This window comes from Ursus arctos, unplaced genomic scaffold, assembly GCF_023065955.2.
Source record: "Ursus arctos isolate Adak ecotype North America unplaced genomic scaffold, UrsArc2.0 scaffold_5, whole genome shotgun sequence".
In the NCBI taxonomy this organism is placed as follows: Eukaryota; Metazoa; Chordata; class Mammalia; order Carnivora; family Ursidae; genus Ursus; species Ursus arctos.
The window spans coordinates 89,084,028-89,110,969 of record NW_026623067.1 but is presented as its reverse complement, the minus strand read 5'-3'; the positions used below and the strand labels follow the sequence as shown (position 1 = coordinate 89,110,969).

Below are 26,942 nucleotides of genomic sequence, written 5' to 3'. Positions count from 1 at the left end.
TTCTTTTCTACTCTGACAGCTTGTCCTTCCTTTCTGTGTTTGACATGCGTAGGGTGAACGACCACAGACTTCAAGCCTTAAATAGCTAAACCAGTCAAGACATTTTGGTTGTATACATCATGGCCCATTTATTAGGAGCCATGACCTAATGGATTTTTTTTTTTTTTTTTTGCTTTTGCGTTTTTATTTTTTGGGTTTTTGTTTTGTTTTGTTTTTTGTTGTTGTTGTGTTTTTTTTTTTTTTTTAGGACCTATTTCTTTTCCCAAAAACAAGATGTGGAGAATCTTTTCATGGTTATTTCAGAGCACTACTCATTGATTTAATTTATCTGGATCACAGATTTTAATTTTCTGGCCTGGAGTTTATTTTCAACTGGGCACATTTCCCAGGAAATAATGAGTATTTGCTGAAACACACAGCATCTGTGATTTTTCTTTTGCAATTCACTTATAGGAGAACCCTCTGTTATTAATAGCCTGGGGCAAAGGTTCTATGAATGAAAATGAATGGGTGGCTTTTCACTTGTGTATTTCCTGACAAATGACAGACAGTATAATATAAACACCCACTCCCTCAAAAGATGTAACTGAGAAAGCCTTGCAGTAAAGGTAGAAACTAGATCCAGTGTACATGAGGGTAACTGACCTGGGATGTAATCACCCTTAAAACAAGCAAGGAAACGAGCTCACACCTCTTCCTCTCCGTCAATTCTATGGGCTTCAGATACCTTTTCAAGTCAAATGTAAAGTCTCTGTGTATGTCATGCTTCCTGTAGGATGACAGTGATTGCCACCAGTCTTGCACTTGGGTCTCATTTCCAACTCATTCTATCAATGGGCAGTTTCCTCCCCACCTAAGTATTCTCAGAGGAGACCCACCAAACCCATGACAGTACTTATAAGGTGTGTGGGGAGAAAGGCTAGAACTGAGGGACCCTCAAAGGGGCTTTGGCCTGGCCTATAAACAGTCTGTTTATAAGAAAAATGAATAGAAATATTATTGTATTAATTTTTTTTAAAAAAAGTTTAAACTCTGCATCTTTCCTCTGTTCTAGGTCATCCACCCCCTGTGCCCCGGTGTTACCGTAACTTCCGTTTTTCCCTAACTCAGACTTTCCAGTGTTTTCTGTCTTACTACACACAGGTGTATTGTTAAAATTCTGCCTCCAATTCTACTCCCATCGAGTAAAATTTAGTGTATTTCCTTCACGTCCAGAGTATGTATGAATAAATGCATGTTTATTTATAGATAATTTGGACCCTGATCTTGTAATTAAATACATCAAACTTACTTGTTTTTGACTTCCAAGCCTGCCTCAGCCTACAGAACAGTAATTCCATGCATATGCACAGCACTTCAGAGCCTACAGAGCACTTCTGTTTCCCCCTCTCAATCCTTCCTCCCTCTACCCCCTGCTTCCTCTCTGCTTTCTCGGCCTTTTCCTATAATATAGCAAATTACTGCTTCCCGGTGAGCCCCTACCTACAGCACAGCAGAAGGATTGTCTGGATCACATTCAACCACTTAATCCCCTCCTTCCCCATTACGTAGCCTCTAGGGTGATGTGGGTATCTGCAGAGAAAATAAGTAGTAAACGGAAAATAAGCCTCCATTATTAGATGGCATTATCTGTAAGATGGGCCTGTTTATGGGAACGACAAGAGTCTGAAATAGTATTTTTATAATCATTTTACATTTAAAAAATAAACGACTGGATGTAGAACAGATCGAACACATTATTCTGAGAAGCTGTTTATGGGAGTAACAGCACCCTGTGTGTAGATTTCTGACATCAGAAGGACAGGAAAGAGAATTTATAATAGCTGTTTAATTTGTCTTCTATTGAACTCTTTTCCCCCTCCAATCCATCTGTCATAATGTCATTATCAAGATATCTGTAAGATACATATTTTATTTTAAAATATAACTACCCTGATTAAAAACCTTTGCTGGATCACTATTATCTCCCAAAGCAAGTCTGAATTCCTTAGCCTGATTTATAGATTATTTAAAAATATGGTCCATCCTATGTTTCCAAGTCCATCCGTACCCCCTGTACCAAAGACTATATATACTGCAGTTGTGTAAAATGACAAAGTAACCAACAGTCCTTGAACTTGCCAGATGCTACCACTCCTCTATGACTTTTCTCTTCCTTTGCCTGCTTACAAAGAACACCTCGTGGCTACCTCTTGACCTGTTGAACTCCTACTCAACCCTCATAGTCCAGCTCAAATGCCCTCCTCTGTAAAAACCTCTTTAGGGAGGATGAATTCTTCCCTCCTCCCTGTATCCTTAAGTCTTCAGCTCAGACAAATACAGAACTTAATCATAACAAACTTTGATTTATTGTGTATGGGTATTTCTTCTTTAATAGCCCATGAAATCCTGGAAGGACAAGACCATATGGTGTTCACTCTTGTAATTTCAGTGTCTAACATGGGCTTCAGTGCTCTAACATTCAATCTTCATTTTATCAGTGAGTGAATCATTCACTCATAGAATGAGTATTCTGTAATGCTGTAAGAAAGAACTCCTCATCACTTATCAAAGCCACTGAAAGGATGCTACTGTAAGCTCTTCCTGAACTTCCCATTTCGGGGCTGCTAATTCTCAGAGAATTTCTCCAACCAACCTATCTTTTTGGAATACTGTGTGTTTGCTATTAGATAATGATTACTAAACAGCCCATCAGCTTTTTTTTCTTTTGGGAAATCCTTACTTTGTTTTATCATTCTTTCATCAATTCTCTTTCAATGTTTCTATCGATTGGTCAGCAGTTAGTACTCACAAATGGGCAACCCCACCTGGCATGTGGTACTAAATTTGGGGTTCTTTTTTCCTTCATAGCCTTGGAGGTAGGGAGGCATGAAAGAAATACAGGAAGACGATAAATAAGGACATATGAATTAGAGAAAGGGGAAATATCTATGGAACCTTTAGAAGTAAATGGTCATGGACAGGTTGTCAGCTAACAGTTCTAAGGAAAAAATATAAAAACAAAATGAAACAGGAGGATGCCTACAGGGAACATGGTGTGGTTCAACGGGTTTTTTTCCTAGGAATGGGAATCCTACTCTTAAGTGTGTGGTAGAGCTAGTGAGCTGGCTAATGCAATACTCATACTTAGTAAAAGAACCCTGAATTCATTTGGGGTACCAACATGTCCAGCCAAAGGACACACTGCCAGCTTTTCTGGCAGTGTGGAGGCTGTAGCTGAGGACAGGCCAATAAGATATAAGTGGAAGTGACATGGAGTGTTAGCAAGTCTATTTAACAGTGAAAAAGTATACTCCCCCCCCCTTCCTGTCACATAGAATGCAGAATTAATGGGTGATTTCAAGCAGCCATTTTGGACTCTGAGGATGCATTCTAAAGAATGCTAGAGCCAGGCAGAAAAGGTCTGGATCCCTGGTACCGAGACCTGCAGAGCCATAGCTGGAGAAACCACCAGAACTGCCTTTCTCTAGACTTCTAACATGAGAGAAATCAACCTCTATCTTGTTTAAGCTACAGTTACTTGGAGTTTTCTGAATTTACTCCTAATTGATAAACTACTCTTGTTGTCAAGAAGTTTAAGATCCAGAACGAGAGTATTTGGCACAATGTAAATATTTAATAGAAAAATAGGCATACTTAATTCTGAGTAATTATTAGGTTAATGGACAATTGAGGTACAAGGAAATAATATTTTAGATTCACTAGGGAAGCTAATTAGTTGAAAGCAAAATTAGAAAATGTTTATGTGACTATGGAAACATGGAGAAAGATGAAGAAGAATGCGTAAGTCTATTAATACTGATTACACACACTTGGATTTTTACTTCTTACAATGATCAAGTAACACTTTGAGATTTAAAACACTAAAATAAAAAACATTTTAGGGGCACCTTGCTCACTCAGCATGTGACTCTTGATCTTGGGGTCGTGAGACTGAGCCCCACATTGGATTTAGAGATTACTTAAAAATAAAATCTTTAAAAAAATATTTTAAGCTACAAGTAATAACTGATAAACATTTCTATGAAGGAAAATTACATTGATTTTATCTATATTGCTTTTTTGAAGAGGGAATTCTATAAATCTGTTTTCAGGCCCTTGTCTACCTGGATTTTCATCTCTGACCCATAACAACCAGATATGGAATCCTGGGAAAGTCATAGTCTGGAACTCAAAATGAGAATGTTGGTAAGTGAACTTTAATTCTGTGAATTTAATCATACATTCTCTTCAGTGGATATCTAATTGTGCCTTCTACAGTCTGATTTCTATGAATTCAAAAGCTGCTAAAATGAGTGAGTTACGTGGTTCTCGGGTGTGAGGACTGTCACACAGTCCATCTCTAGAGACTGGGGGACCCTGGTGGGGAACCCCATCTGAAGCCCTTGTCTTAGTAAGTTTAGGTGAGTGACATCAATGAGGACTAGGGACTACCCCATTCTCCCTGATGCCCTATATGCCCTCTGAATTAATGACACACTCTCTCCTCACACACCCTCCCAAATAAAAGCAAATAAGGAAAGTGACTGAGGGCTCATGGCTCTATTTCTAACCAGAAACAAAGCTGTTTCCCTGCCTTCTTTCTTGGTGACTGTCCTTCTACTCCTAAGTGGGTTTAAGAGTAGCTACTGCCCAAAAGACACGTGCAGAGCATCCAGTCCTTGCCTCCTCGGGCTCCCACTTTCCCTGTTAAGATGGGTGCCCCAAAACCAACATCACTGAACCCTTCATGCAGAAAAAGAGGTGGTCTGAGTATCATTTACATGTGCCTTCCTCATGGAGACTTGCATCACATTGTAAGCATTTTAAAGATGTATTTATTTATTTTCATTTTTTAGAGACAGAGAAGTGGAGCGAGAGGCAGAAGGAGAGGGAGGGGGAAAATCTCAAGTACGTTCCCTGATGTGCGTGGAGCCAGAGCCCGACACGGGGCTCAATCCCACGAACCTGAGCCGAAATCAAGAGTCAGACCAATGACCAACTGTGCCACCCAGGCGTCCCCCACATTGTAAGCATTTTAAATACAGATATTAGGAGTTAAAAAATTAGATCACTAAATAAAAATAGATTTCACATAACAAAAAAAGTAAATATCAGTATTAAAGAGCATACCGCAGTACCCTGGGGTTCCACACACTGTCTTCATGAGTACTTGATGTTCCACAATTTTAGAGAGTCCAAAATCAGCTAACAACACAAGAGAAAAATTTAATGAAACAAGTCTTTTCTCAGCTTTTATAAGATGACAGAGTACTTCTGTTATTCAAAATCAAATGGACTCATTTGTTTTTGTATCTGATGATGGAGGAATGAAGAAGGGGACCAGTCACCTGGGAGAAGAAACTGAAAAATAATAATTCGAATCTTGCTTTAAACTGGAGAAAAATATGATTCCTAAGTACGTTTTGTGCTCTCCTCTATAATTTCCAGCTTTTAGCAAATAAACTATTTGTTCTTGAAGTAACAGTTGCGATAGATATATTTTGTATAATGTTAACTCTGAGATTTACGAAACAGTAACTCTAAAATACAATATAGAATTAGGGATACAGAATTAGTAATCCATGGGGAGAAATCAAAATACAAAAATTATGCTTTCGTGGATGTCAAAGACATGAACAGAAATATCAAAAGGCTCATTCTGCTTCAAAATAATCTCATTCCTTAGTGTATCTGATGGATACGGATTTACTCTCATATGAGGAACAGAACACTTGTTTTGCAAGAATCCTCTTTATTTATTCCTCAGAATATTACTGAGGTAAAACATTACCCAAAGCTGCTACCATTATAGTCTGTTTGCTGGGCTACTTCTCTCTCACTCAGGGAACATCAGGAAACATTCAAGGCCATTCTTCAAGAGGGGCAGGTGCAGAACTGATGCCATTTTAGACTTCAAAGATAAACACACATTGCCACCGAGGTGCTGATCCCTATCAGGGAAAGCAGCAGGAAGTCCTTCAGAAAGAAAGCCTCTCCTGTCTAAATTAGTATCTATCCATCCATTTAAAGAAATTTCTTTAAGGATAAAATCTTTGAAAGTGATGTCAAAGGAAATGGAAGTCTCCCTGCTGTTCCCTGCCTTTCAGGAGTGATTACAAGAACAAGCTGGCTGCCTAGCAGGACTTCCGTATTTTTTCTTTGGGTTCTTGCATTCATAAGGCACATTATGTTGTCTGGCTCTTCCATGATATGTATAACTTAATTTTCAAAGGTGTTAACACTTCTAATGCGGTGCACTTATCACAGTAACATTATACAGGCCCGCGCCAAAAGAACAACATCTTTCAGAGGATTTAACACAGATTCTGCTATGGAGAATTCCTGTAAAATAAGTTCTGTTATTATTATTTGCAAATGAAAAGACAGGGGAAGTAACATTTAATATACTTTTTTCTAAAATGCTGATTTAAAGAACTCTTTGAGTAGATTGGAATTTCACAAATTCACCTTTGTAGTTCTTCAAAATGCTTATTGGGAGAAAAAACAAGGTTCCTGGAGTCAAGTAAAACTTGGGAAAAGCCTCACGATACACTAATTTAGATGTTAGTTTACACATTAGCATTTTTAGAGTTCTGGGAAGTCCTGCAGAAATAAAAAATCTTGCTTAAGTTGGCATTTCCTAACTGGTTTGACCAACCTTTGCACTTCCACAAACACTCCCATCTCCCTCAAAGGGAATTAGAGTATTTACTCTTGTTCGCTCAGCTGAGGAACCAGTGTTCTGTGGCCTGCGCTCCGGGAAATACAGACCTCAATTCATCTCTGTTCATATGAACAAGTGACTCAGATCCTAAATTCACTGATACATACTAAGCATTTTGTGTTGAAGTCCTTGAATATCTAAAATTAAGCTCCAACTAATTTATGGAATAAAAGTAACAAAAAAGTGTTTCGTTATCTGTGATTTTCTTCTATATAAACTTACGTACAAAATACACCATCACCTTCTGAAGCCCCTGTCATTTCTAAGAGCTATGTTTCCTTTGTGTCCAGAACTTCTAGGCACTGATTCCAAATGAATATATCAGGAAAGGACTCAGACTTCCAAAACAAGGCATTATTCCTTTACAAACACCGAATATCCAAGGAAATTAAATGGAGGCAAAACTGGATGGAACAATATTTTAAAATTCTATGGAATAAACTTCTTCTGCTCTGGGAAAGGGGTCATAAGACTTCAGGAAATGTCCTCACCGATTTTGAGTGGTGCATCGGGGGCTGGAGTTGCATAGAGAAGATTCTCTGGTTTGAGATCACGATGGACAATCCCATTTTCATGTAGGTACTAAATAGAGAAATAACGGAGTAACATTCCAGTAACTGTATTTATGGTCCCAACATTTATGTTTAATCTTTTCAGAATCAGAATAATCTTTACTATGTTATGTGATTCCACAACACACACATAAGATGATTTAAAAATAAACACCATAAAGGAAAATAAGTTTTGTACTATACATAATTCAAGAACAGCTTATATACAGTTACCTAAAAGTGAAATGCAGTTTAAAGTGTATAAAACCAATTGCCAGAAATAAAATATTTACTCCTCAGAGAATATTAGTTGCAGTTCTCTTTATGCGCATTACCATATAAGTTCAAATCCGCTAATTATTATTATAATAAAGTCAAGGTTCTGTGTATTGAAATTTGTCTGGTTTATTATCTGAATAAAGCATAATTGTATGTGTCATTTTAGAAGCTTACAACCATAACAAAGACTTAATAATTATTGCTTGAACAGGCATTTAGATGTGAGTAATTATTATAGAGGACTATCCTTAATATGATAAATATTGTTTAAAGATGATAAACGCTCTCACAGGTTCTTCTGAGGATTAGTAAACCCAACCGTCAATATAGAGTCGCATATTTGAGATGATCTTAAAGATCGCTTCAGGCAACTCATTTTATTATATTTTAAATTATTTTGTAAATCATGTGTTATCACACATGTAACACACTCTTACTGTGAATGTGGAAGTCTTACCTGATCCTGCTTCCCCTAGTCTCAGATCCCTCTCCAAAAGTAATCACTCATCACTTTGAAATGGCTTGAACGTTTTTCTATGAATTCACAAATACGAATATATGTATGCAAGGAAATACTCCTGATTTTTCCCTTTACTTACATAAATGTATGACTAATATTAATTTTTTACACTGCTTTTTTTTATTTAACAATATCTCTTTGAAACCTTTCCCACAAATCACTACAGCTTATTCTATTTAACACTTGTGTCCATTTTGCTGAATGCATCGTAATTTATTTTGCTAATCCCTTTTTGATAGACATTCAAGTTTTTAAAAATTAATAATGCAGCAATAAACCTTCTAGCACTTGGATATTTGGGTGTTTTTGCTTGTGTTCCTCTAGGACAGATAGCTGGAAGCAGGTCTGGTGGGGTCAAAAGGTCGATTTAAAATTTTTAAACTCCATCCATATTAACTCACACAAACAGTGTGGTCATGTTTTCCAAACATCTTTACCAAATCTGCACTTTTTTTTTTTTTAAGAATTTATTTATTTATTCGGCAGAGATAGAGACAGCCAGCGAGAGAGGGAACACAAGCAGGGGGAGTGGGAGAGGAAGAAGCAGGCTCATAGCGGAGGAGCCTGATGTGGGGCTCGATCCCGTAACACCGGGATCACGCCCTGAGCCGAAGGCAGACGCCTAACCGCTGTGCCACCCAGGCGCCCCCCAAATCTGCACTTTTAACTTCTGCTGAGCTGCAGTGTAAACACTGTATCTTAGGTTTGGTTTAATTTGTCTTTCTCTGTTTACTGGTACAGGATATGCTTTTCGGTTTTCCTCTTCTGTAAACTGCGCATTTATATCCTTTGCCCATTTAAGAGAAAAAATTGCCAGGGTACTTCAGTTTTTCTCCTTTCCTAACTCCTAGGGGAAGGGTGGGAATCTTTTTTTCTATGCCGAGTAAGAGAAGGTGGATAGCTTCAGGGTCACAATTTGTGGTGCTTGACACGTCTCACTTAGTGATTTGGGGAAACAGGAACTGATATCCAGCTCACTCGTGAAAAACAGAGGTGGTTAGAACAGGGGAGTAAGAAGAGAGGGCCTCAGTGAGATTCAGCTGCCCTCAAAGAAGAGCTGAACAAGCGTGCGCATTTCTCACACGTTCAACGTGGGCTGTGCAGAAGGGAACCACGCGAGTCTCCCTGAAGAATGTTTTGTGCTGGTGGTGATGCCATCTCGTCTCAGCATTGCAGGAAGCAGAACATGAGGGGGGTGGCACAGGTGGTTGAGGAATCACTGACTCCTCAGAGTACCTGAAGAGCAAGAACTGGCCTGCAGCGGGTCTCTGCAGAGCCATCGATGGTGTCCCACAGGAAAGAACATCAGGCATTTGTCACCAGCCACACCCAGAGACCACAGACGCCAGACTGTAACTGCACCAGTCTGGGAAGACCTTTGCTAACCCTCCCCCTCCTTCCCCTCTCCTCACGGTCACCCTCACAACAACCCTCGAAGGAGCACGATCAGTTGGTGGATAAAGAGGAAGAGAAGAAACTAACAAGTATTCCTATCCCCTCTGTTTACAAATTATAGATCTCTAAGGTCCACGTTGGGGGAAGTTGGATGAGTCTAAAATTTTGGCCTTTTTCTTACCCAAGAGTGACTGGAAAAGCTATGGAAATGGCTTGAAATTTTATTCATGAAGGAGAGGAATGGATTCACAGAGTTGATTTGCCAGGACAACTGTGAGACAAAAGAAAGTTGCTTTTGTTACCAGGTCGAGCTCACTCCTTCTAGTGGATAATTATCACGTGTAGACAATAATATCATAAATGCCCAACACACTTACTGTGTTCCAAGCACTATTATAAACATCTCGCACCTATCAACTCGTTTAGTCCTCGTAGCAGCTCTGTGAGGTAAATCATATCAATGCTTGCTCTGCAGATGAGAAAGCTGAGGCACAAAGAGGCCAGAGACATGCGCAATGTCACAACCAGACACACGGACTTGGGATTCAGACATAGGCACGTGGCAGTGGAACCACGGCCTTGCCCATTAGACGACTCCCAAGCGGGTGCTTGATTGTGTAGGGTGGGCATGAGAGGAGAATCATAGTGAAGGAGAGGAGAGGAGAATGATAAAGGAGTGGGAAGGTCATGGGAAGGGGAGGATCGGGGAGAAGGCAGAGGGCCATGCTCAGCCTTAGTGACACCCAGGGAAAACCCACCAGACCCCTGAGAAGGAAGATGCTATAACTTGCAGAAGCTGAGTTTGAAGGCAAAAATGCAAGTTTCTCATATAGTTGTTTTGGGAACATACCTAAGAACTGCAGTTTGGGATCAATGGAAAATATTGATCTCCCCCACTCCCGATCTAACCCAATTAAGAAGCTCCATTGTTTTGGGAAGAAAATGACACCAAAAATAGCAACACAATAACAACAAATGAGATAAACTTACAAGCGCTGGTTTAGCAAAGTACTAATTATATAAAGATTCTCATTAAATACTGTTCTGGCTTTCTCGAAGAGAAATGGTAGTTTTGTGTTCTAAGTCCAAATTAAAACAAAACAAAACAAAACGACACCATTTGGCACTCTGTAGAGGAGAGCTAGACCAGATAACAGAAGAAAAATTTTAGAAAAAATAATAGATTTAGGAGCTATGCACTAACAAAGGAACAAATTTAAAAACAAAATAAAGCAATGGAATACTGAAGGTCATGGGCTTAAAAATATAGGCAGGAATCATTTGCTATAAATTACTTGGTGTAGAAAGATTATGAAAAGTCGAGATATAATCATGTACACGTGTGGTAGGAAGCATTTAAATGTACTGACTGACAAAATGGCAGGAGTCACTATTTTATTTTTGTTTAAATCCACTGATTGCCTTTAACCAATAGTTAGTATTTTTAACTTTTACATTGTCTCAAGTCAGGAAGCCAAGCAAAAAGGAAAACGTGGAATATGATCTTTTGTCTTCCCCCAAGAAGATACAATTGTTAGAAGCAGCAACACTTTGAAAGCACCAGTTCTCAAACTTCTTGGTCTTAGGACCCCTTTATAGTAAAAAAAAAAAAAAAAAAAAAAATATTGAGAATCTCCAAGAGCTTTTGCTTATATGAATTATATCTAACATTAGTTACTATGTTAGTAGTTAAAACCAAGAAATAAAAAAATTACTAATTTATTTAAAAAAACAATAAATTCATGACATATTGACATAAACATTTTCTAATAAAAATATATTTTCTAAAACAAAAAAATTAATGATTGCTGTGCTATTGTTTTAAAGTTTTTCAAATCTCTTTAGTTTCTGGTTTAATAGAAGACAGCTGGATTCTCCCATCTGCTTCTGCACTGTCTACTGGAAAATCACACATGATGCGCACTCTGAAAAATTCCACCGCACTTTCACAAGTGAAGGGAAATGCTTTCATATCATGACAAAATAGTTTTGACCTCACGGACCCTCTAAAAGGGAGGTCTCAGAGACCCTCCAGGAATCCTTAAACTATATTTTGAAAACTTTTGTCTTAGAGCATCTGAAGACATAAAAAGGGCAATTTAAGAGCTGAATAATACGCACAGTGCCCTTTATTTTCAAAGTGGGTTTTAAATGAAATACACACCTCTAATCTCATCGAGAATTAACCTTATCTGACCACATCAAGATCACTATCCACGGAAAAGTAAAAGAAAAGAAATCGAGGGAGAAAACGCCCCTCAAAATTGTGTACTCAAGGGAAATTGTGCAAAGACATTTTATAATATTGTATCAGTCATATAGAACTGATTAAAAAATACCCAATTATGGAGAAAAAGAGCCCATCAAGATATTCTTGATCTTAGCTACAGTTTACTTAAATCATGGATACAAATAGACAAAAGGGTGGGAAAAATTGAGAAATGAGATAATTGCATATTCTAGAATAAACTAAGTGTTGAAAGTAATCATAATTAAAGTAAACAAAGGCAAGCAATAACATTAAAAATTAAACACCACTTTGGAAGACCTCTAAAACCTAACAATTTAATGGAGAAAGAAATAATAAATCTGACAACTCCAGCACCTAGTGAATCTTGACTAATCATAACCTTTATTAATCAAGTATTAAAGAACAACAGCATGAGAGGCGCTGTGGGGGAATACCCCCCAAGTACACCTATATTAGCCTTGCGACCTGAAAACAATCTGTCTGCCCTGCAACTCCCAGTTTCCCCATCTGTAGCACCCACTTCAAAGGTCGTACTGAGAATCAGAGGTGAGGCATGGAGGCACTCAGCATGGAGTGGATATTCTGTTCTATAAACAGTAGCTGCTGGGACTCTATCACTGTTGTTCCATGTCTCTTGTACAATAAATTACAATCAGAAATCCTTTGAGACTTGCTCTTTCCTGAAGTATCAAAGGACACTTTGATCAGAAAATATTTGCTTTTTATTTCATCACATTTTCCTCTTCTGTTTTGGTGGCCAAAAACTCAATGCACAAGCAGTTTCAATTACAATTAACTAGCCTGGTTTGGATACATTTACTTCTCCCTCTCTGCTTTTTAAAAAATTCCCTTTTCCACTTTAATAGCTTTATTTTGTATGTGTTCTTCACTTAATCTGCCACAACTCCTTTTCCCAAGAAGATGCATTATAAATTATAGAGTAACAGAATGTATTCTGTATTAGTCTTCTTCACCCTGGAAATAGGTCTAAGGGAAATACGAACTGAAATTACAATATTTGTGTTCAGAATTTCCAAGAACATTTAGAAGATATAAAAGGAAAAAAGTATATGGCGATTAGGATTTGAAACATTCTTACTATACCTTTTCTCCATTAGAAGACAAGGAATTACTATGATAAACAGTATTTGTCACTGATAAAGAGTTGCATTTCCAAGCCCATCGTTCTGCTTATGGTCCATTCTCCTCCTCTGGCTCTTCTCCAGGAGCCATCCCAAGCGCTGCTTGGGATCCTATTTCACCCCCCCCCCCCATTCACAGGCACTGCCCCATCACTTCTGCCTTTTCTCCCACTTCTCTCTTGCTATTCCCTCTTTCTGCCCTTTCATCATATACATAGCTCTAGACTGGGTAGTATCACCACCAAAAAGAAAAAGGAGAAAGAAAACAACCATCACCTCCATAGTCTCCCAAATACACACATTCCCGTCCTGCTCTCGCTGCCCGCAACTATTTCCTACTCTTCTAGGTCTCCACTCAGAGCTTCCATTTTCTTCCCTCTCCTTTTTCTTCAACACATTAGAATTGTATTTTGGACCCCATCAAACCCAAGACACACTTTCTGACTCTTTATTTGACCAGTTTGGCCTCTGAGCACATGGTCTTATCTCTCATTTGGACTCCCATTTCCTGGGGCTCTTGCCACACTGGCCACCTGGTGCTCCTCGCTCTTTGTTCTCCCCTCAGTCTCCTCCCCCAGCCTCTCGTCTCTGACTTGCTCAGCACCTTCTGCTTTTCCTTGGTTTCCAGAGTGAGTTCACTGAAAGCCACAAATAAAGGTATTCTTCAAGCTCAACATCTCAAAAACTAAACTCATTATTTACCCTAAATCTACTCCTGCACCTGTATTTCCAAACTCAACAAATGACATCATCCATTTGACTAAGGCAGAAACCTGGGTTTACCCAACTCCTCCATCTCCTTTACCAGCACATCCAATCCATGATCTATGACCATGTAGCTGTCCCTCCTTAGTGCCTCATGCATCTACCTGCCCTTTGTTCCCACTTAACTGCTCTTACCTTAAGCCAGGCCACAAACATGTTTCCCTATTAATTACTCTGATGACTAGCTTTAATTACCAGCTTCCCAACTTCCAGGGTTGTTCCCCTGCAGCCCGTGCTCCACAGTGGCATGAGAATAATTTTTTAAAAGTGCAAATTTGGTCATATCATGCAGCTGCTTAAAATCTGCAGCATCTTTCCATTGCTTTGGTCATGCAGGGCAGCAACAGTGTCGTATTTGATTTTGTATCCCTTGAGAGTCACAAACTCTCTAGGGGTCAGGAAGATACCCTGAAAGAATGAAGTTGGCAGAGTGTAAAATAAAAGGAAGACATTGGGAGGTCCCAGGGACTGCATCTGTCCCTAGGAAGCATGGCCCTTTAAGAGGCAAAGGAGACTCAGACTGAGCCAGCCGTTGTCCCACAGGAATGCAGGCCCTACGTTGTTAGCTCTTCTGATTTTTCAAGGCAAGACAGAAATTCAGATTTTCTGATGTAAAATATTACAAATTTTAAATGTTGGCACTGAAATTGAAAATTTTAAAAGCCTGAACGTGGTATAACAAAACACCCTGCAGTCTGTGATTCCTGCTTTGGAATTTAAAACAGGCCTTGGCACTCAGTAGACGCTCAATAAACATCTGGGAAGTATGTGAATAAATATGCGGATTTTTTTCTGATTCTGTTTCTTAAATTAGATCTTTACTAAGACTGTGCCGGTAGCCTTCTCTTTGGCTATGAACTCTCCCTGAGCTTGTCTATTCCCTTCCCTCCAGCTACTTCTTATAGCCCCCAAAAGTACACATGTGTATAAGCAAATCGTGTGATAGGGTTATAATTAATTTTAACTTTTTCTTCTATGAAATTTAACTATAAAAATGATATATTATTTAGGCAATGAATTTTTAAAAACATAAATTTTATCTAGGTGGCAGGCATTTCATGTTGGCTTATTTTGAATACCAGGCATCTGCTCTGAATGACGTGCTCTGAAGAGGAATAGTTACACCGAGTTGGTAACTAAAGACATGAAGCCACTATATTGCTAGCAGTTTAAGACTGTAAACACTACTCCATGATAGTATCCTAAGAGGATGTCCTAGTTCAAACTGTTGTTTTCTTAAGCTCCAGGACCTATCTCCACCTGCCCAGGTCTCATTTCCAGCTGGCTGTATCACGGAAACCTTAAGTTCAACATGTCCAAAACTGAACTTTTGGCCTTCTTCCAGCCCTGTTCTTTCCGTTCTTCCCACCTCAAAATGTAATGCCTCGGTGAACTCAAGTGTTCAAGTCAGAAACTGTTTCTCTCCTCTCCCCCAGTGCCTCCATCCTACTCACAGCAGAGTATTGTGAATTCCAATTTCAAAATGTCTCCAGAATCGCCCTGCCTCTCTCCGTGGCATTGCCATGATCTTAGCTGGACCACCACAGTGGTCCCTTAACTCTCTTTTATTTCCAACATGGCCCCACCTTCGACCTATTCTCCACACAGCAACATAGGAAATCGGGCCATTTCTTCTCCTTGGGAAGCTCTTCAGTGGTTTCCCATTACTTTACCTCAGCTTTTGAGGCATTGGTCATCTGGCTCCTGCCTTCCCCACCAGCCTCATACTCTGCTACTTTCCCCTCTCTTGCTCTGTTCTACTCATACTGACTTTCTTTCAATTCCTCCCAAGCCCAAATTTTATTCCCACTTCAGCATCCTTCTCTGGTTGCCCCTCCTCCTGGAATGCTTCTATACCTTTTTTCTTTCTTTCTTTCTTTTCTTTTCTTTCTTTCTTTCTTTTTTTCTTTTTCTTTCTTTTTCTTTTTCTTTTTCTTTTTCTCTTTCTCTTTCTCTTTTTCTTTTTCTTTTTCTTTTTCTTTTTTCCCAGCCAGCCCTCCTCATCCTCAGGACTCAACTTATAATGTCAGTTCTTAGGGAGGTTGTATCTGTCCTTCCAAACTAACATATGTGCCCACCCTTATATGCTCTCATGGGTGCCTCCTATTTTTCTTTACAGAATGTCTGTTTCTTTGCAAGCTTTATGTTTAGGATGCCTCCCTCACTAGACTAAAAACCCATGAAGACAAGGAAATTTTTATCTGGTTCCTCAGATATTTAGTTTCTTGTACAGTGCCTGGCACTAAGTATGTACTCAACATATAGTTTAGAATGATCAATAAATAACTCAGTTTTCCTATAGGCATATATGTTGTTCTACTTTTGAATCATTAACTTATAGATACTCAAAGAATGGTGGTAATCTACAAATGATATTCTTTTGCCATTATTAATCTGTAATAGAAGTTCAAATTCTCATGCTTACATTGTAGCAATAAATTTCCACAGCAACATCACTTCATAAATTTAACTGAAATAAGGCTCAGCATCTGTGTGCTTATGAAACATACGATACTTATTGGATAATAATACTTAGCCACTTCAAAGGTGCTATGAGATTTACAGCATCACTCTGAGAAAAGCCAAAACCCAGTAAGAACATTTTAACTCTAAGATCAGGCAAAAGGGTTTCATTCTCATAATGACATCTTGAATAATTATATAGTTTTTGTTCTTCTGTAGTAGCGTTGATAGTTATGGCTGAATTAATTTCTTCACATCCTTTGAAGGTGATCTGAATATCCAACACAACATATGCCTCAGGGGAGTTTGGGCAAGGAGAGTCGAAAATTCATCTGTTAGTTTTCTCTTCAGTTTCCTTCATATCTCAAACATTCATAAGTTGTACTTGCCAGTGTAAGAAAATGGAACTGAGTAGCGATTTGGCCAGCTATAAGGACATGTTAACGAACAATGGGCAAGCCGAAGTCCTTTGTTTGTAAATGAGGGCACCATGCTGGGCCCTCCCTCCAGTGATTCCCTTGAAGAGCACTGAGCCTGCTGCTGTCCCCGAGTAAGGTTCCCATGCAAGCATCTCTGCTTTAGATTTGGGGTGTGGCTTACAAGTGTCTAGATAAAGCAAAGCTGGGGGTTTTGGAGTAGCGATGGAGTAGCTAGAGTAGCAATGTCATGGGGAAAGGAAAGAGGATACCAACAGAGAGGATAATTAGTAATGCCACTGGGTAGGAAACCTGGGGTATCAGGTTAGGGCACTTGATAGGCAAAGAGGTCATGAAAAATAGACTCCAGTTCTTGTTTCTGATTTTGGTATGAGTCTCCTGGTGTGCAAAGTCAGAGTGAGGTAACAGGGGTACTTTCAACAGGCTAGAAATTCATATTCCTGTCTATACATAAATATATGTGCATGTTATAAAAGTCTACTAAGTACATATTTGTAAGAATGGTCTACATACTACTAGTGGGAAGTATAATTTTATCTATACTATTTTGCTTAGATTCAAGCAAAAATCTAAAACATTCACTCAAGACTTCAATGAAACACCATTTCTTTCAAGAGCACTTATTAAGTAAATGATTATCATTTTAAATTATGCATTATGCAAAATATCAATGGAAAAAGTAATGTGTCCTGATTTAAATAGACAAGTCTCATGCTAAGAGAGTACAAAAAAGAAAACTGAAGTAATGTACATGTAATCAACAAAGAAATTCATATATAAAATGTTTTTGTGTATAAGATCAAAGAAAGTGCATGCTGTGGGACAACTTTCTGAGGGGCTGTTGAGAATGTTTAGAGACGGTAGGCATGTGATAATTTCATTCTCTTATTTCTAATGTATATGGTCAGATTTTGGGAAAGATGAGATTTTAGGAATGGGGGCTATGAAATGGGTTGACGGGTTAAATGGAGGTCATATTCAAGAGATAATACATCACTTGGAAAAAGGTCCAAAAATCATCTGCAGTTACAGAGAAAGAAGCAGCAAATGCATTGTTGTAATGAGAAGGAAGACAGCAGGTTGGAGCACAAAGGAAACACAGGAGCTCCTGAGACTGAATGCTCTGGTCAAGAGATGATAAGACATGATAAGAGTAGGAAAAAACAAATGTTGGAGAGGATGTGGAGAAAGGGGATCCCTCCTACATTGTTGGTGGGAGTGCAAGTTGGTATAGCCACTTTGGAAAACAGTGTGGAGGTCCCTTAAAAAGTTAAAAATTGAGCTACCCTATGACCCAGCCATTGCACTACTGGGTATTTATCCCAAAGATACAGACATAGTGAAGAGAAGGGCCATATGCACCCCAATGTTCATAGCAGCATTGTCCACAATAGCTAATTCGTGGAAGGAACTGAGATGCCCTTCAACAGATGACTGGATTAAGAAGTTGTGGTCCATATATACAATGGAATATTACTCAGCCATCAAAAAGAGCGATTTCTCAACATTTGCTGCAACATGGACGGGACTGGAGGAGATAATGTTAAGTGAAATAAGTCAAGCAGAGAAAGACAATTATCATATGATTTCTCTCATCTATGGAACATAAGAAATAGGAAGATTGGTAGGGGAAGAAACGGATAAAGAAAGGGGGGTAATCAGAAGGGGGAATGAACCATGAGAGACTGTGGACTCTGGGAAACAAACTGAGGGCTTCAGAGGGGAGGGGCGAGGGGGACTGGGATAGGCTGGTGATGGGTAGTAAGGAGGGCACGTATTGCGTGGTGCACTGGGTGTTACACAAGTAATGAATTATGGAACTTTACATCAAAAACTGGGGATGTACTGTATGGTGACAAACATAATATAATAAAAATATTATTATAAAAAAATAAAATACCCTTTGCTTATTAAAAAAAAAAAAAAGAGTCCACAGAGAAGCTGAATGAGCAGGACTGAGGATAAATGCAGGAAAGTACTCTAGGCTCAGGCACAGGGATGAACTTCCTCACAAGGAAGAGGGGGTTGGAAATATTATTATAAAAGATGACTGTACTTCAGATTACCATACATGCTTTATACATTAACAAGTCAAGAGTAGATATTTGAGGATATATTACAGAAAGAAAGTTTCCGGATGCAAGTAAAATGTACATCGAATATGACAAAGAGTGAAAATCTATACATTTTTCTTGGAAAATATTTATATCCACAGATATATAAATGGCTCCTAAATCACATATGCATTAAAGTAGAAAGTAGAATTAAAAAAAGAGGAAGAAAAAAAATGTCCAACATATCTTACCATTTGGTCTTTCAAAAAAAATGCAATCACCAAAAGCTCAAACTCTCTTTTAAACAGACAAAGATAATACTGCTGCTCTGAATTCAGGGGGTGTCTAGACATGTAATTAAACTCTCTCTATGGTCCTAACAAAAACCGTGTCATTGTGTAATGAAAGCTACTGCATAGTAATTTAGTTTAATTACAGCTATGCTGTGTTCAATGGGCTGTGTGTGGCTAATTGATAATGTCTCAGGAGTTGGTAGGAGGAAGTTTGAATCTCTTTAAAAATCTAACAGGACAAAGAAGAACCAGTCATTAAAAAAAGAAAACGGTATTCTGACTATAGCTCTCCTTCAGGAAGAAAAATTAAACTGCATGAATTTGTTCTTCTCTGCTCCTCGGAAAATCCAGAATCAATACTTATAAATTTAAGAACTTCAAAGTGAATACTCTACCTTTGTGTCATATCTGCTTTGGAGACCTACCACTACCACTGCCTTCATGATTGACCTGTACTCTTTAATGCCTTCAGAATTATCAACAGAGTATACGGGAAAAGCAGTAGGTGACTACTATCTCCCATGACCAGATCAACAGGCACGGTTAGGACTGGCTGGCGGTGAGATCTATGGTAAGCCTCGATCTGTAGAGCATCCCAGGACCAGAGGAATCTACCTTCGGCAAAGTAGCCAAGTGCCGGGGCTTCTCATTTATTAGCCAATTGCCTACATTCACATTTATTTCAGAGTCATCTTTGATGCCTCCTTCTCTCTCACTAGTCTTGGCCATTTAGCCATAATTCCACTTCCAAAATACATCTCACATCTATTCTTTTCATTTACACTGTTACCACTAAGTACATAGTCCTATATATTCTCTACTGGCACTATTAACATTTGTCTCCCAACCACCTCCACCCACATCCCCACACCTAGGTCACATTTCTAAAACACAGATTAACTCATGTCAATCCTCTAGCTTTAAAAAAAAAAATATGGTTTTGATTTGAATTTCCCTGATGGCTAGTGATGTTGAACATTTTTTCATGTGTCTGTTAGCCATTTGTATATCTTGTTTGGAGAAGTGTATGTTCATGTCTTCTGCCCATTTATTGACTGAAATAAGTCAAGGAGAGAAAGACAATTGTCATATGGTTTCACTCATATGTGGAACATGAGGAATAGTGCAGAGGACCACAGGGGAAGGGAGGGAAAACTGGGAATGGGAAGAAATCAGAGAGGGAGAAAAACCATGAGAGACTCTGGACTCCAGGAAACAAACTGAGGGTCACAGAAGGGATGGGGGTGGGGTATGGGGTAACTGGGTGATGGGTATTAAGGAGGGCATGTGTGGCGATGAGCACTGGGTATTATACGCAACCAATGAATCGTTGAACACTACATCCAAAACTAATGATGTGCTTACTAGATGCTTGCTAACTGAACATAATAAAAAAATAATAATTTTAAAAAATAATAAAAAATAAAAACAAAAACATTCGGGGTGCCTGGTGGCTCAGCTGCTTGAATGTCTGACTCTTGATTTTGGCTCAGGTTATGATCTCAGGGTCATGCTGGGCTCTGCACTAGGCAGAGAGTCTGCTTGGGATTCTCCCTCTTCCTTTCCCTCTGCCCCTCCCCACTCCAGGCTTTCTCTCTAAAATCAATCTTTAAAAATAAATAAACATTATAAAAACAAAAACCATCCAGGCTTAAGGGCTCCTCATTGCCTATAAGTTAAAGTCTCATATTTTCAGTATGAAAATAAAGGCCCTTCAAAATTTGCCCCCAACTTCTGACTGTGCATGATCTTGGGACAATTCTTAACATACACTAACCACATAGACTTACTTACTATTCCTGAATCACGCCACACATATTCCCAATTGGCTCCAAGATAATAATAATCTTTCATGTGCCAAACTGTATTTTCTAAAGATTCTTGCAACAGTATTACATATCCAAAGCTCTTCCAGGATCTTGCCACTTCCCACCCAGAAGCGAAATCTAATTCCCTCTCCCCTGAATTTGGTCTGTGACTTGCTAGAACCAACAGAATGCAATGGAAGTGACCGTGTATGATTTCTGAGGTTAGCAGATAAAAGCCAATGCAGCTTCTACCTTGTGTGCTATATACTCGTTTTTAGATCCCTAAATTGCCACATAAGAAGTCTTAGGATTCTAAGGCTGTGATGCTTTAAGAATATTGGGCAACACGGACAAGCTACGTTATCAGTGTTCCAGGTGACAGTCAGCTCTGTAACCTTATCAATATCCAGAACGATGCTGAAGTCCTGTATGGCAGACATTTCAAGTGACAGGCATGTGAGTGAAGACACCTCTAAATGATTCCTGTTTCCTGCCATCAAGCCACTAAACCTTTGAGTCTTCTCAGCCCAAACTCCAGACATGATGGAACAGAGACAGTCATTATTTCCACCATGTCCTGCCCAAAGTCCTGACGCAGAGAATATGTGAGCACAAAAAAGTGGTTGTTACAAGCTGGTAGGTTTGGGGACCAATTGTTAACACAACAACAGCACCTGGAACACATCATAACCCAGATTACATACCACTTCCTCTGTGAGATTCTCCCTCTGATATTTTCCTCTAATCCCATAAGCAAAATAAGTATCATTTTCTCTGCTCCTCCCAGTAGCATTTTCTTCATATCCCTGTAATACTCTGATATTATTATCATCACAGTTAATTGTGTACTTGTCTATCAAAGTAAGAGATAAACTCCTTGAGAGCAGGGATTATTTTATTCACCTTTGTACCCACAGACTCTAGGCAAAGGGTCTGGTATATTTTTCATAAATGTTTGTGAGAAAAATGTGTGAAAGAAGAAGTGAATGAATGAATGATCAGAATTGTGGGTTGAATTAGGCTCTATGACAGGCATCAACGAACAGACACAAAATCCCAGGGAATAGCTAGAACTCATTCTTAGGTCTAGCACATATTGGCACTTTATTTAACAAATAAATAAATAAAATGGTGGAAGTACTGAGTTGAGACAGGAAACAGCTCCTAATACCTCTGGATTAGAATAAACGTCCTATGTCCATCCAGTTCATAATGTTGTGTGGCTCTGTGTTCAAGAAACTTAGTGAATTCAACTCATCCTGCTCTTTGTTTAAGGCAGTATCAATATAGCTGCCCTTGGCCAGCGGGCTAGAGAGTGAATACAACATAAACCAATCAGTTCGATGCTATAGTGTATGACCAAATCTACTCTAGTACTGTAGGTATGCTAGTGATCAATTAGGCTGTGTACGTGTAATGAAGCCCTTATTTTGCCTTCACTTTTGAAAGTTATTTTCATTGAGTTTAAAATATCAGGCTGCTTTTTTTTCTTACAATACTTTGATGTCTTTTACTTACATTATTTCTGATGAAAATTTAAAGTCATCCTTATCTTTGTTCTTCTGATGTAATGTGTCCTTTCTCTGGCTACTTTTATAGTATTTTACTTTAGTTTTAAGAAAATTGAATATGCTGTGCCTTCGTATCATATTCTTCATATTTCTTGTGCTGGAGATTTGTTAAGATTCTTGGATGTGTGGCTTTACAAGGTTCATTAAATATGGAATAATTTGCATATTATTTCTTCAAATATAATTCTAACTCCCATCATTCTTCAATGACTCCAATTACATACATGTAGTTATATATGTAGTGTGTATATACATGTGTGCATATATATGTATACGTGTGTATATATGTGTGTGTGTGTGTGTGTGTATTTGAAGTTGTTCCAAAGCTTACTTATGTTTTGTTCATTTTGTTTTCAGCCTTTTTTCTCTGTGTTCCACCTTGGATAGTTTTTAATACTATGTCTTCAAGTTCACTTTCTTTTATTTCAGAAATGTCTAGTCTGCTGTTCATTACGTCTAGTACACTTTTCATCTCAGCTACTGTAGTTTTCATCTCCAGATGTCTAATTTCAGTCTTTTTAAAAATAGTTCCCACATATATATTTCACATCCTCACTCTTTCCTCTACCTTCTTGAGTATATGGAATACAGTAGTAACAACTGTTTTAATGTCTCTCTATACTATTTATTTCATTTGTGTCACTTCTATGGCTATTTCTTTTGATTCATTTTTTTCCTCTGCTTTCATCCAGTCTCACTCTGGATGTGCTTACTGCATGCACTTCTCATAGTTTTGACTGGGTAAAAGACACTGATTTTATCATGTTGGGTGCTGGACAAATACAGATGTATTTGTGATCTTTTTTAGTTCTTTTCTGAATGCTGTTAAGTTGTACTACTTGTAAATAGTTTGATCCTTTTGAGGCTTGCTTTCAAACTTTGTTAAAACTGTCTACTCTGCCTACTGGAAACACAAACTCTTCCCATCCCTACGTGAGCTGCAAGCATTGTTCCCTCTAATCTGTGTTTCTTTCCCTGGCCTTAGGTAGTTTCCTCAAATGCATGTGCTGATCAGAACTCACCAGAAGATCTGGGGGGAAGGGTATCTGCAGCTTTCCAGAGATTTCTCTCACAGCAGCTCTCTCCTCTCAGGCACTCTGCTCTGTGAACTTCGGTCTCCTTGGCCTTCCAGACTCTATTCTATCTCAACCTAGGGAGACTGTGGGGCTCCTCTTCGTTTCTCCTCTCTACATGGCAGCCTGGAAACTCTCTCCAGGCAATTGTAAGGCTCATTATTATTTGTGCTCCCTTTTTCAAGGATCACTGTCCTGGGCTGCCTGATGTCCAATGTCTGAAAACCATGTTGCTAAGTTTTTGTTTTTTTGCTTCAGGGAGAGTGTATATTAGTCTCTTTTATTCCATCTTGTCCAGAAGCAGACATTACCACCATTACTGCAGAGATTTTAAATGTTTTCTAAATAATATTCTACTTGATATCTAGAATTGGAATTATCCTCAATATTTGAGACCATTTTGAATCTATTACTGCTACTGGTATACCAGTTAATGCAGCTAAAGGTGTTACGGAAAGAAAAAATGACAAATGTGAGAAGCTCTGCACTTAGTTCAATGTTGATCAAAATTTCTACGGTATTCATTTATAAGTTTCTGAGGTTTCCTATAGTAAAGAAAAAATAATTTCAGCTTGCTACTTGGTTAGAAAGAGTTTCTTCCCTTTTTGTGAGCCCATGGGAGTGCTTGAGAGAAGTGCCAGATGTGAAGTGCAGCCAAAGTCTCTTATATAGAGATATAAAGGATAAAAATCACATTAAATAAGTTAGAGAGGCAATAGTGCTTGGCTTAGAGATAATCCTCTGGAAAATTCTTAAATCTATAAAATAGTTGAATCAATGTTTTAACCATTAAAGGCCATATTTCCTTTCAAGTAAAGATGAAGTGCTTATTTATTATATTCTACTCTTTATACAATGTTTACATAATTTATTATTTCTAAATCTTTTAAGATTAATAAAAAATGAACATTTACCAAAACAGGAAATAATTTTTAATAGTTTCCACATATGATGTAGATGTATTGATATGAGGAATTAAATAGAAGATTATTCATTTTCAGATACTAGTATCAACAGTCCATCTAGTAATTACAGTATTTCAGTGATGCTCCAGAAAATTATAAAATAAATAAAATTTGCCTATATATGGTAATTGCTCAGAGATTTTCTATGCTTTATGACAATTACAAAATCTCTTGATCTTCAGAGATAAAAGTGATCAAATGACGTATCGTGTTCTGTGACATTTCATTTTAAGAAAATACAATTTTATCAAACCTCTGAAGGCGTCAATGTGTTGAAGTTACTTCTAAGACTTAAGTAGCCTGAACTCATCTATACTTTAAAAAATATCAAGCGCCTACATTAGAATATTAAGTCTTATTAAAGAAGGTTTCAGATTATAATAAATTTAGATAATCAAGGTGTTTTACAGGCAAATTCTTTTAAAGCCCTCTCTGAAGGATTACTCAAAGAATCCAAGAGCCAGTCCAGACTTTAAGAGATGATTTAGAATGGGAATCTCAAACTCAAATACTGCTAAAGGAGGGGCAGATAACATGAGAGTGAAGTGGGCTAAACTCCATTGATATTTAAATATTTTTATTTAATAACTTTTCTATAGCACTTACTATGTGACAGGCACTGTTCCAAGTGATTTACTAAATATATCAATCCTATTATATCCTGCATGTATTATATTAATCCTTCATATAATATTAGTATATATAATTTCCATTATCTCCATTTTACACATAAAGAACAGCCCACTTAAATAACATGCTGAAGTTCATACGGGTAGTAGCAATTTGGGATTCGAATCCAGAGTCTGGCCTGGAATCTGTGCTCTTACTCACTAGGCTGGGAAACAGTGGATTATGGTAAATGGAGACAGTATATCCCACCTCCAAAGTTTTTCACACTATTTGAAAGCACTGGAAGCTACTATTTAAGAGTCAACCTGGTTATCAGCAGGCTCTGGAGCCGTGTATGCCAGGTAAGACCAGTCTGAATAATCAGCCCATGAGTGCTGCATTATATTGTGACCCTCAAAACACGGGCATAAAAGGGCAACTACTTGTAAAGAAATACAATAATTAAATGGAAGTTGAATTCGGCTAGAAAGAATTGAGTAAGAAGTCTTCTACCCAATTTCTTACTATTGACTCACATCAGGGAGGTTTACCTTTTGATGTTACCATCGTCTGGATATTGATAAAGTTACCGAGCTGACCGCACCTGGAACACTTACATCTGCGGAGCTATTATTATTCCCACCTACACTTGTCCTAAAAAGAATGGAATATGCATTTGCACATATTCTTAATTTATTTGAGACAGATTTAATTTTTTAATTATAGCATGTAAAGTGATTCTCGTTATGTCAAATATGTGGTTTTCAAGAGATGAATCCAAGAGTAAAAAAGCACAGGCAAGCATAAAGAGGTACACCAGCTGCAAAGCACCTGTGTCTTTAAAAAAGTGTGAATTTTTTCCTGCTATGTGATCTTTAAAACGGATGTACCTCACTTGTCTCGTTTCACTGCTGGCCCTTGCGTTCTTGCCATGCTAAGGCCTCTGTCTGCTCCTCTGTGTCTCTGGCTTTGGGTCCTACAGAGTCTACAGCAGTTACTGTAGAGGAAAGCAGACAGCAGAGGACTTGAGAGCATAAACTCTTAAGTCATCTTTGGTTTTGTGTTCTAGTCCTGATTCTGCCATGAGCCAGCTGTATGATCTTAGAGAAGCTGCTTAATCTTTCTGAGTTGCAGTTTCTTTATCTGTGAAATTAATATGAGACAGCCTCGTAAGTAGGAAGATTAAGGGAAATGAAGTACATGAAGCTTTTAGCTAAAGCTTGGTCCACAGTAAGTACTGAATAACACGTGGTAATGATGGCTGGTTTACTATTACTGAGGTAGCCCTGTGTGTTCCAATTACATTCCTCTCAAGATTCTTCTTTCAGTTTTCTAGCAAAATCTAGCATAAGCATTTAGCCTCTTTACTAAATGGCCTATTAAATGGATAAACAGAAGGTATGAACACTGTGAATGGGTGTGTAATAAGGCTCTTTCTCAATGATATTCAACTTAAAATAAGGTGGTATTTCTGGAATTCTGCAGGATCCAGAGCCATTAAACCTGCTAGGTTTCTGTAACAATAACTTTATAGGCAAAAGTTAGGAAGATAATTTAAAAGTTAGATACGCTTTGGATGAATTGCAATATTCAACGGAATATTTCGAAGGATAAATCACACAGATGGTCAGAACCCATGACACGTTCAACATATTACTCATAAAAAACATAAGTGTTTCAAGGTTAAAGTGTGAGGAGTAGAAACCAAGACTAGACTGTAAAATGTAGGTGTGAGAAATTTTGTTTTCAACATGGAGTTTTTCCTGTATCTATCAGCATGTCAAGGTCTAAGAAATTAGGTATCTTTTCCAAAACAGAGAGAAATACGCCACGTGTATTTATTTAAATTTTAAAATACGTTATATTCCATGAAAAGTGCTCTCCTGGAAAACTGGATTAGCGTTATCATTTTTGAAAGTAATGTGATTTTTGAAAGTAATGTGATTTAACAGTTTATTGAATTATTAAATGAATTAGAAGTCCAGTTGTCTTTTAGAAACCATGGATATAAGGCCAGTTCTAAAATATTCCCAGCACTCAAAATGTTGGGATCCTAAACA

At 38.2% G+C, this 26,942-nt stretch overlaps 1 protein-coding gene across 1 annotated transcript in view; it reads right to left on the bottom strand.

Annotated features, from left to right (window-relative positions):
- Window positions 1-26,942, bottom strand: part of CAMK4 (calcium/calmodulin dependent protein kinase IV) — a 210,150-nt gene that overhangs the window by 25,273 nt on the left and 157,935 nt on the right. Inside the window, exons 6-7 of the mRNA XM_048221217.2 lie at window positions 7,198-7,288; window positions 5,113-5,187 (exon numbers count right to left, since the gene is read on the bottom strand). Of these exons, the coding sequence (XP_048077174.1) occupies window positions 5,113-5,187; window positions 7,198-7,288 (166 nt within the window). The remainder of the gene's footprint in view (window positions 1-5,112; window positions 5,188-7,197; window positions 7,289-26,942) is intronic.